The sequence below is a fragment of the Protopterus annectens genome, chromosome 6.part0 (genome assembly GCF_019279795.1).
Source record: "Protopterus annectens isolate FY-2018-M chromosome 6.part0, PAN1.0, whole genome shotgun sequence".
Classification (NCBI taxonomy): domain Eukaryota; kingdom Metazoa; phylum Chordata; order Ceratodontiformes; family Protopteridae; genus Protopterus; species Protopterus annectens.
In genome coordinates, this window is record NC_056737.1 from 327,678,002 (window position 1) to 327,690,103 (window position 12,102).

General features: G+C 41.2%; 1 protein-coding gene across 1 annotated transcript in view; it reads right to left on the minus strand.

The window, feature by feature from the left end:
* Positions 1-12,102, minus strand: part of MIDEAS (mitotic deacetylase associated SANT domain protein) — a 336,978-nt gene that overhangs the window by 194,645 nt on the left and 130,231 nt on the right. The window contains exon 3 of the mRNA XM_044074090.1: positions 1,182-1,478. Coding sequence (XP_043930025.1) covers positions 1,182-1,478 — 297 coding nt within the window. The remainder of the gene's footprint in view (positions 1-1,181; positions 1,479-12,102) is intronic.

Below are 12,102 nucleotides of genomic sequence, written 5' to 3' on the forward strand. Positions count from 1 at the left end.
TACCAAAGTCCTACTCTTCCCACCATGTTCTCCTCCACCTCTTTTACCTTTCAGTCTCTCTCATGCCATTCTCATTTCCTTCCTCTGCTTCTTCTCTTAAGAAGTTAGATGGCCAGTGGCCAGAGTTCCTTCTGCTTTGCTTTAGTACATCAAACCTCTTGCACCAGCTATCCCTCATTTATAAACTGTAACCCAGTACCCTAACAAGTATCAACGACCCCTTAACTCCACAGTAACTATGCATGTTATACATTTAAATTCTCCTTGTATTTACCAGCTGCAATACCATACTTACTGCGGACACATTTGCTACTCTGTGTACACAACTGTCAAGTCTGTGCCTGTATTCACAGGTACAATATATGTACCACACCTGTGTCAGTCACCCATCATTAATTAAATTGCAGAAGTAACACTGTAAAAAATGCTACACATTATCTTTTGCCAATTCTACCAGGAACCTATTTTCTTCACTATCATAACACCTCCTGTACAATCTCTATGTGTATACTAATTTCTGTGTTGGTGTGAACTGCATTCATACTGTAAACTCCATGTTGCAAATTATTTCAACATTTTAGCTTTTCTCCCTGGGTGCTCACTGTAAATAGTCTATGCTCAGCTGGATGTCTTAAGTCAACAAATAAAAATTAGCAAATGACAATACAGCTAGAATATGCTTACAACTACTTAATCCATGAAGAATGAATTCAAATAAAACTTGTTTTTCTAAAAGGTCTGCTTGTGTAAACCAACATGTTTCTATAGCTGTAAACAAGTTAAAATGACACACAAATGTATTGGTCTATGGTGGACAATATCTGAAGTGAGGCAATTTTTATGAATTAATGAACATGAAATAAAAAAAAAATGGCTACCCTCCTGACTTTCACAACCTGAACAGTGATCTGAATATGCACCCACGAAAAAGTAAAACTGTAATAAAATGAAGTAGCCAAGAAACACCAACAGCCCAATATATATGAAGTAGTGTGCTACTCTGCAATGTATCACTGGTTACAAGACAGCTGTCTCTACTGGAGGACTTGGCCCCATCACCACAAAGACAGAACTACTGGTGAAAATAAGTTACAGTAAACTTTAAATATTAACCTGTATTACATTTTGACAGCTCGCGGCTAACTGCAGCTTCTAAAAGTCTCTACATATCTCACTAGTACCTGTACTGAACTGTCCGTCAGAGAGTTCCGCCTTGACTTCCGCCTGGTTACAATAACAGACGATTTTTGTTCCGAGGGAGTCTTTGGCTGCATCAGGTTCTTCTGAGGTTTCCCATCCCCAGGCCACTCTCTCTTGGTGATTGTAACATCTGTTCGCTTTACTGGCACCGACACAGGAATAATAAGAGGCATCAGCGAGCCATCTTCCCTCACCTTCTTGGAGGCAAGAGTATTTAAAAGGGCAATATTTTCCTTTGCAGCTTCATCTTTCTTCTTTTCTTCTAACTGTTCAGCTTCCTTTCCATACACAACACAAAATTAATAACATTAATTGTTTGAAACTGTAATCTCATACTTTAAATGGAGCGAGTAGACAAAAAAAAAACACATTTCTATTTAAAAATACTTTAATACATGCAGTTTACAACATACTTCCCCTGCTTCTTCTAAATTAAAAAATGAACCTATACATTCTTCATAATATGAAACCAAGCTAAAGGTCATCACCAACAACATGAGACCATGGAATCTGGTGATCCTCAATGTTACCCTAACAGCATTTCTGAGACACTAATCAACAGTGGTGCCACCTTCTGGGCCCTGCGTTTAGCTTATGCTTTTTACAAAGCTGGGCAAATGCCATGCAGCTTTTTGCATTCGTATGGATCCTGCTAACAAAGAAGTGCTTCATGGGAATAAAGGCACTTCATAAAACTGTAACAGTACTAAAATGAGATCACACTTTCTTTGAAATCTCATCAAGTTCCATGACACCTTGAATTTTTTTTTTTTTGTCAGGGAAAGAGTTACAGGTGACTGCTTGGAAGTACAATCTTCACAATTGCACAAAACTGAGGATTTTATCCCCCTGCAGTCCAGTAACCTCTGGGTTATTATATATAGAAGTAGGTTTGTGTACAACTTTAAAAAAAAATTCCCATCCCCACTTTTGCCATTACGACGACAACGCACTTTTGAGTGCTGTTGTACTTGTAATAGGCACTGGGGAGTTAAATGACTGCAGAAATGAAAAGAAACAGGTCTGCACACCAGAGGTAAAACTGTGTGCATCATTACAACTAAATTAGGACAGAACAAAGGAACCGTTCCCATAATACTTTTATTTTATTTTACATTTGTTTACCGGGATAGTCCGACTGGACACATGTCCATTTACAGCGGAGGCCCAGGGAGAAAAGCTCCACATTCAGTACAGAAAAGCAAACAGTTGAACAATATGGTAACAAATGATCATCTATACAGAAGCAAAACACTGACAATAGATAAAAAATACAACTTTCGATATGGAAACAGAAACTGACACTGGATAAGCATTATAACTGACTATAGAGACAGACAGAGACTACTTAGAAAATGAATTAGTGTAAGTTTATTATGAGCTAGTATAACTATTACACTTGAGCTGAAAATAAAATTTCTGATACTGCAGAAAAAAATACAATATGTATAATTGGAAATGAAGCTTTCTGGGATGGAAGAAACAGAGAAAGTTAGGTAATGCATGGACATAGCCAGGAGTTCATTAAGTGTAATTTAAGTACGTTTTGAACAGCATAACAGTGGAGGCTGAAGATAAAGTAGAGTGAAGGTTATTCCAGGATTTAGCTACGTTATGGGAGAATAGTGCTTTACACCTGAAGTGTTGTTGGCCTTAAGAGATACAAAGGAGTGATTTGTCAGTGGAGCTAAGGGGACGATTTGATTTGTAGGGCGTGAGTAGGTGATAGTGCTGGGGTTCTATTAGGATGTCTCACAATATTGTAGGCAATGATTAGTTCATGGTAATTGAGTAGTTGGGGAAATTCTAGCCATTGTAGTTCTTTTAGAGCCCAACAGTGATGGATTCTGAAGGTGCAGTAATTAGCAAACTTGGCAATTTTGTTGTAACATGTCAAGTCTAGCAAGATCATGATTTCTGATATGGGTAAGGATTGGTGCCGCATACATTACAGTGGACAATAGATGGGTTTGAGCTAGGGAGATTCTCGCTTGTTTTGAGAGAAAGTTTGTGTGTCTGTACAGTGTTCCCATTTTTTATGGACTTTTTTGATAGTTTGCGAAATGTGGACATCAAACTGTAGGTTTTTGTCAATTTTTACAACCAGGAGTTTGGTGTGATCAGAGGGGGTGATGATAGTACCATTTTTAGAAGTGACTGAGAAGGATAGAGAGGTAGGAATAGATTTGTTGGGGGTGAAAAGAACCAATTTAGTCTTTTTGGGATTTAGAATAAGTTGGATCTGAGTAATCCAACTTTCCACTAAGCTAAAGTAATCCTGAGTGAGTTGTAATGTGGTAAGTGAGGGTGCAGATCAGATAAGAGTCAAATCATCTGCGTACTGTATGAGTGTAGCAGGGTGGGTGGAGTTATGAAGATTGTTAGTGAAAATCAAGAAAAGAAGAGGACCTAATATAGAGCCTTGTGGTACACTTATGGTTGTTGGGAGTAGAGGAGATAGTATACCTTGCCATTGGACAGACTGCTGCCCATCTGACAGACAATTTTTAAACCAGGCAATAGTTGGAGGGGCAAAGGCTAGAGAGGCAAGGGTGTCTAGAAGTAGGGTGTGTGAGACCATGTCAAATGCTTTTGAGAGGTCTAAAAATATAGCAGATACAAAGTTGTTGTTGGTTCTGTGTTGGTTTACCAGGTTAGTAAAAGAGAGAAGAGCAGTTGTTGTGCTATGGTGTTGCTGAAAGCCATGTTGTGTGGAGGAGAGAAGATTGTGTGAGTTTAGAAAATTCATTACTTGAGAGTAGATACATTTTTCGAGTAGTTTAGATAAAGGGGATAGAAGCGCAATTGGACGATAATTAGAGAAATCATAGGAATTACCACCTTTGTGAAGTGGAATAATACATGAAACTTTCCACAGTTGAGGGATGTAGGCTCCCTGTATGGGGCGATTGACAAGGATGGCTACAGGGTAAGATATGGACTCAGAAGCTACTCTTAGGAAGTTAGCAGGTAGATTTGTCTGCAGCAAGGGTGGTAGGCTTCAATTTTAGGAGGAGTTTTTTTAATAGTAGAGGTAGGAACAGATGAGAGTAAAGGAGGGGATGTTATCAGGGTATTTTGTTTAGATATCTGAAAGTTTGTTTTTGGATAGTTGGGAGGATAAAGTCAGGATTGTTGATTAAATTGGGAGGCTATGTCTAAGTATTGTTGGTGGAGGTGGGAGTTGGAGTGGTGGTTTTACCTGGTTTTAACAACGAATTGATAGTACGCCAAAACCTGAGGGTCTTTTGAGTGATTATTTTGGGCAGCAAGGAAATAATTCTGTTTATCCAATTTGGTTTGTTTCTTGGCCTGATTTCTGAGTTGTTGGTAGTTTTGTTTGGATAGGCTAGTGTTTTCTCTTTTCCACATTTTCCAAGCCTTGTTTCTTGACTTCAGTAGGGCTCTTGTGTCCCTACTTAGCCACGGTGCATAGTCTTAACTCTAACTTTCCTAATGGGTGCGCCTAAATTTAGGACATTAATGAAAGTGCTATTAAAAGTAGCTGACGGCCTGGTCTAAACTTAAGTTTTTAAGTGGCTCCCAGTTTTAGAATGGAGTTAAGATCCTGTATATTAGTTTGCAGTCATCTCTTTTTAGTCTAAAAGCTATGGGCTTAGCTAAGTTGGTGCATTTACGAAGGAGGACTGTGGGGAGATGGTCACTTAGAGTGTCTGGTAGGCATCCTGTCTGGTAGTTTTGTTTGGGGAAACTGACTAGCATCCAGTCTAGTATAGATTTTTTTTTTTTATCTATTCTAGTGGGTTATTGGATGAGCTGGGAAAAACCAAAGAGAATGACGTGGTTAGTGGGGTTGTTCGAGTTGCATACTAACTCGTCAGTATTTAGGTCACCTAGTAGGATTGTTTCCTGTGGAAGATTATCTGTAGTCCAATGTAGGATTTCTTCAATGGTGGGGAGATATTTCCTGGGGGAATGTAACAGCAGATGAATATTGATTTTTTTGGTGGTGTTTATATATAGGACTGATCCTAAGATTTTGGCATTTTGAACTTTAGGTAAAGGGGTTTGTAGGGGGTTTTATGTTGAGTGTACTTTTAAAAGAGGATAGCAATTCCACCTCCCTTCTTGCTTACTCTATCCTGTCTTAATATAATATAGCCTGGTGGAAGGATTTCCTCGTCTTGGGTGTTTGGTTTCAGCCAGGTCTCAGCAATGGTTAGTATGTCTGGGGAGTAGTGGGCTACAAATGCATGTAGGTCAGGAAGTTTGTTAGATATACTCCTAGTGTTGATATTAAGTATCAATAGGTCAGAGGTTTGCTTGACTGACAGTAGAGTGTTAAGTGGTCCTAGGTTTGGGTGTATGTCTCCTTCCTAAAGTGAGTAGTTCCTTTGTGATAAACAGTATATATTTAATAGTGTGTGATACTTCGGTGTTGGATCTAAGTGACATTTTTCTAGTGTAAGAAGTGGTTATGTGAAACATATATGTGTAGTACTGAGCTGTCTTTAAATAATGTGGCAGGGATAGGGAAATCTGAGGGTGTGTTTGATTTTGTGCAAGTATGTGTTATATGGAATGCAGTGTTTTCTAATGTTGTATTAGTATGAATAAGCATAGAAGACACAGAGTAACTCCTCCCACTCCACTCCCCACCCTTAGCGATCACTGGCACAGCTAAAATAAGAAGTCTGGAAAGAAAAGTGGCAAGGCTTAGCTAATGAAAGCTTTGGTAGCACTGTAATTTGTCATGCTGATGGCCCAGATTCGGTGGGCAAGGGTTCAAGAAGAGAGTCCCCCTTGAGAAAAGGGAGAGAATTTAAAGGGGAAGGAAAAAAAAGGCAAGACAAGGTATCTTCACCCTGCTTGGCTATCAAACCTGCAGGGCTTCTGCCAACATCCAAAGTATAAAAGGAAAACATGCAATTAAACTAAACATAGCAAGTGGTACTGACTAGGGGCACAGAGGTGAGAGGCACCAGGACATTACAGATTATGGCATATGGGCTACAGTGTGCTTTCATTTGTCAGCAGGCACCACTTACTAAGTCTGATCTGCTGTGTGACAAGAATAAGAGACACAAGCATTCTCAAGGAATGTGGCCACCTGAATGAGGCGAGGGGGCGAGCCATTCTCAGGAATGCGGGCACCTGACTGAGGTGAAGGGGTGAACCACTCAGGAATGTGGGCACCTGGCTGAGGTGAAGGGGTGAGCCATTCTCAGGAATGAGGGCACAAGGTGAAGGGGTGAGCCATTCTCAGCAATGTGGGCACCTGAATGCGGCGAGGGGGTGAGGTAGGCCAGCTACAAACAGAAGCAGAACTACAGCAAACCTGAAACAACTATAAAAAAAAAAAAAAAAAAAAAAAAAATACAACACACCATATTAACTACCCAGTTAATGGTAATTATTCCAAGTCAACATTAATACCTGTTTTTTTTTGTTTTTTTTTTATTTAGCTATCAGTCAAGTGGGCAAGTGAAACAAAAATTCTGTACTTACCATAAAACTAGATCTGTTTCAAAAACTCAGCTTTTGTTAACCTCAAAGATTTAGCTTGCTGTGCATGCTCAGTTCGGCAGATAAATTAGATCTTGGGCTCGGTTTGCAACTCTCTTTCCACTGAAACCATAAAGCTTTCTCTGCCATTCTCCAGTTTCTGACAAAGGAAATAGAATTCTAGTGTGTGGTGGTGTGTGGCTGTGTGTGTGTGTAACACTCCCCTACCCAAGCAGGGAAGATGTGTTACAAAGATTGAATTCTCCAAGCAGATCTAGGATTATATTAAGCACATAATTTTGTATCTGCTACAGAGTATTCAATCTTCCATAACATCTAGTAACGAGTACCTAGCTAAACCTCCCGGGTAGCTGGTCTACAGGAACATACCCTTTATAAAACACAGACCCAAAGGAAGATCTACACTTGGTAGAAATGCCTTGCCTGTAATGTTTACAAAGGTACAAGCTGACAGCAATGTTAACAGTTATCAAAGGATGTACTTAAAAAAAAGCTGCATTAGAAAACTTAGTAACCCTGACAATTCTCTACCATTTTCTGGTAGATTGCCAAAAACAGTCTATATACCTTTTGATTTAGTTTGTGAGGCATACGAAACAAAAAGCTTGACAGCGTTCCTAAAATTCTTAGTCCTGTCTACACACTACACAAGTTGTCTATTGACAACCAGACAATTCAGCTGGTTTTCACACTCTTTGTACAGTATAGGAAGGTCAGATTTAGGTTTCACTCAAATCATAACCTTGGGGAAAAAACAACTGGTGGTACTCAATGAAACCCTCTACTAGTTAAGGGATAGATACAAAGGGTTAACATCCAAGGCCTGCTATATGTGAATGCTTTATGCAAAAATCACAGCTACCAAAAAAAAGTTGCTAAAAACTTTACAGAGGATGCCAGTTCAAATGGGAGCCGTCTTCCTCAGAAAGAAGAACAGCTCCCACAAGTGAATATGATCCATGATGGGAGAATGCAGAAAAAGGCATGCTTCAGAATGTCTTGCAGACTAACAGAAGCTTAAAAAGAAAGTCTGCCTAATTTGGAATATAAACATTGCAGATGAATGCACCCTCAGGTGTTAAGTAACTTAGCATCTTATCAAAACTCAAACACTGCAGAGCTTTAGCAGCTGGTGTGAAATAAGGCAATGTTGTGTGTTCAGCCCAGAGTGAGAATCTCTTCTATTTTTCTTTGGTCTTTGCACAGTTATAAGGGGAGAAGTCAGATAAGATGACAACAGAAACATCTCTAAGAATGGGAACCACACTAATCTGGGTCAGAAAGCAATTACTCCCATGACCACGACTTTATAAGATCTGGGTTTCCATATGAACTTTATCAGTGGAAAGAGAGAAAGCATAAAGCAACCTTGAAGTCAGTCTTGTACTAACACATCCCTACTTTGTCTAATGGGTGAAGGGATAAGAAAAATCTCCAAAACCTGCAGGTGGTCCAAGGAGAAAAATACCACAGAACAGGAATTTTCTTTCATGGAACAATATCCTGGCAATAGGAAGGGTCTGTCCATAACAGTTTCTTAGCCTGAAAAAGTGTGCAGCAACCAGAAAACTGTAGGTGGTGAGCACTCACTCATATACTCTGTTTCCTGATACAGTGGGTACCACCTTTTTCTGCTACATTTGTTGGTATACTAGAGTACAGTCATGTTGTCCAAATGAACAGCTAGAACTCCAGGAGGGACAGCATCCTGCAGAGCTTGTGGTCAACAAGTTTGCTACCCCATCTCCAAGGCACTGATGTGTAGGGATGAATCATGGGAAGAATATGCCTCTTGGATAGACTGCCTTCTGAATTATAACCCCAACCCTGGGGCATAAGCATCCATAATGTCCAGGGCCAAATATGTAGGAATGACAAAAAGGTGGTCTTGAAGAATATTCAGTTCCAACCAACAAAGCAGATACAGCTGCTCTGGTGGTGTAGAGTGATACAAGGCCTAGGTGACCTGGGTTCAATTAGCAGCTTAGGCAACTGACAGAGCAGCAATGAGGGTTGAGCATGCCCATTATAGTACAGTTTTGTACCTACCACAAATGTAGATGTTCGAGTGTTCACACTGCTGCAGTCATCACACTTGGGTTATCCTGCGGTCAGGCGGCCCCGCAGTCGGCCAGAATTCCAAAGTCTTGGTCCGGCGTCAGTTGCTGTCGCTTCTTCCCTGACGTCAGTGCGCCAGGGGTGTATAATATGCATCCGACGCCATTTTCTTCAGTTTTTCTTGCCCCAGATGTCAGGTGCCCCCAAGTAGGTAGGCAATACATATTGCTAATCAAAAATATACATATAAAATAAAAACAATACCTTGAGTTACCAGCAAATACACCCCAAAGGTTGTATAGGACAGAAAGGTATAGATAAGTCCAGCTAGTTCAGAGGGGATGGAGGGAGGGTAACCTGTACTGCAGCAGTGTGAACACTAACATCTACATTTATGGTAGGTACAAAACTGTACTATGTTCATCATGTTACACTGCTGCAGTCATCACACTTGGGTAGAACCCCAAGCTAAGATTGGGTGGCTGGTCTATAAAGAGTTAGGATTGGCTATGATGCCCTGCAGAACTGCAGTGGCAAATCTGGATTTAGAGTAAAGAGGCAGGTGGTAATGCTTGGTAAAGGTGTGCACTAAACTCCAATTTGCAGCCTCCAAAATTTCCTTGGTAGGTACTCCTCTGAGAAAGGCTGTTGAAGTGGCTGTTGCCCTGGTGGAATATGGCCTAATGTTATTAGGGACTGATTTTCCATGCTGTGCATAGCAGTATTGAATACAGTGTCCTATCAATTTGGATATAGTCTGCTTTGAGATAGCCTTGCCCTGTGATCCTGCAGCATATGCTACAAACAGTTGTTCAGTTTTCCTGAAAGATTTTGTTTTGTCCAAGTAGAAGCGTAGCTGCCGGTGTATGTCCAAAGAATGCAGAAGTTTCTCCCCTTTATTCTGGGGGTTTGGATAAAACGTTGGCAAATGGATGGTTTGGTTAAGAGCCACACTAGATACCACCTTTGGCATAAAGGTAGGGCTTGTCCTTAAAGATACCCTGTCCTGATGAAAAATTATAAAAGGTTCCACTGCCATTAATGCCTGTAGCTCTGAGACTCTTCGTGCTGAAGTTACTGCCAGTAGCAGAGCTGTTTTCCATGATAAAAATTTTAGATCGGCTGTATTGGCTGGCTCAAAAGGTGGTAGGGTCAGTTTTTCCAAAATGAAATTGAGGTCCCAAGTTGGTGTTGGTGCTCTCCGGGGTGGTCTTATGTTTCTAGCCCCTCTGAGGTACTGCTTTAGCAAGGGATGAGAGAATAAAGGAGGCTCTGTGTTGTAATGTGCTGAAATGGCAGAGGCGTGGATCTTAATTGATGAAAAGGATAGGCCTCTGTCCAGCATCTCAGTTAAGTATTGTAAAATCTGAGGAATGTTTGGAACAAGAGGGTCAAGGCTTTGAGCCTGGTTCCAGGCGCAGAATCTCTTCCATTTTTCTGAGTAAGCTTTTCTGGTGCTAGGCCTCCTGGCCTCCAAAATGACATCCATAACAGCTTTAGAGAGAGGTGTTTCCTGCTTGACTAAAATATCTGCCACGCAGCCAGGTTTAGGGTTTTGAGCTGACCGTGCAGGATCGGATTGTTTTGTTGAGTCAGGTGGTGTGGAATTTGGGGCAAAATCCATGGTGGGCCCTGAGCCAAGTTCCTTAAGATAGGGTACCAGTGCTGGTGTGGCCAGTCTGGGGCAATCAGGATCATCTGTGGTTTTTCTTGTCTGGCTTTTAGGAGTACCTTTGAAAGGAGAGGCAGTGGTGGGAAGGCATAAACTTTTAGGTTTTTCCAGCTGAACAGAAGAGCATCCACTTTCCATGCTTGTTTGTGATAAGTCCTTGTGCAGAATATTTGTAGTTGGCAATTCAGTGGGGAGGCAAAAAGATCTATGTCTGGGCATCCCCATTTTTGCGTTATCATGCTGAAGATTTGTGGATTCAATTTCCATTCGTGAGGGTCCATGATATTTCTGCTTAGGTCGTCTGCCAGAGTATTTTTCTTTCCTGGCAGGAATTGTGCTTGCAGGTGAACTTGGTACGTTAGAGCTCTGTTCCACAAGGTCATGGCTTGCCTGCATAGGGGATAAGAATGAGTGCCCCCCCCCCCCTTGCTTGTTTATGTACCACATTACTGTGGTGTTGTCTGTCTTTAGTAATAGTTGTCCTGGATGTAGAAGGCCCTTGAAAGCTGTTAGGGCATTTTGAACAGCCAACATCTCTTTTTGATTGATGTGAAGATGCATCTGGTCTGTGGTCCACTTGCCCTGAATGCATTTTCCTGCTCCCCAGGTGTAATCCGAAGCATCTGTTAGAGTTTGCCTGGCTGTGGGTTGGGTAAAAGGCTGACCCTTGTTTAGGTGACATGCCTGTGCCCACCATCGAAACTCCTGTTGTAGGCAGGGAATCACTGGTACTACTGCTTCTAAACTGTGAGTGTCGAGTCCAAACACTTTTTAGGTACTATTGTAATTTCCTCATATGCAGTCTGGCATATGGCATTAGTAGTATGCAGGATGCCATGAATCCCAGGGCCTGCAGAATTTTTCTTGCAGGGAGATGGGACTTTTTTGCCAGCAATTGAAAATATTGAGTTAGTTGAACTTGTTTATCTGGCGTGAGGTAAGCCATCTGGGCCGTTGTATTTAAGCTGGCACCCAGGAATATAATCTGTTTTGAGGACACTAGCTTTGACTTCTTTTCATTTACTGTGTACGCTAGAGAAATTAGCAACTTTTTCACAAACACCAGATGCTGTAGAAGAATGTCCTTCGTCTCTGCTTGAATGAGGCAGTCGTCCAGGTATGGATATATTTTAATTCCTTTTTGTCTGCAAAATGCAATTACTGGTGCCAGGCACTTTGTGAAGACCCTGGGCGCAGTAGATAAGCCAAAGGGCAGTGCAGAGAATTGGTAGTGCATTGTACCACCTTTGAATCTGAGGTATCTTCTGCAATTTTGTCTGATAGGGACATGCAGGTATGCCTCTGAGGTCCAGAGTAACAAGCCAAGCCTTCTTGCCCAGCATGGGAAGAAGCTGCTGTAATGCCAACATTTTGAATTTCGGAATATCCAGGTAAGTATTCAGAATTGAAAGGTCTAGTATGGGCCTCCAGGCTTTGTCCTTTCTGGGGACCAGGAAGAGTCTTGAGTAAAATCCTTGTCCTTGTTCCTGTTGTGGTACTTTTTGAATAGCTCTCATATCCATGAGGGCTGAAATTTGTTTTTGTGCCTCTGCCCATTGATTTTGTGGCAGGTCTGGCATTCCTTTTAGCTTTGGTAAAGTATGAAAGTGGAAACTGTAACCTTGAGACACAGTATTCAGAACCCATTTGTCTTGGGTGATTGTTTGCCAGTTTTGAGAAAAAAG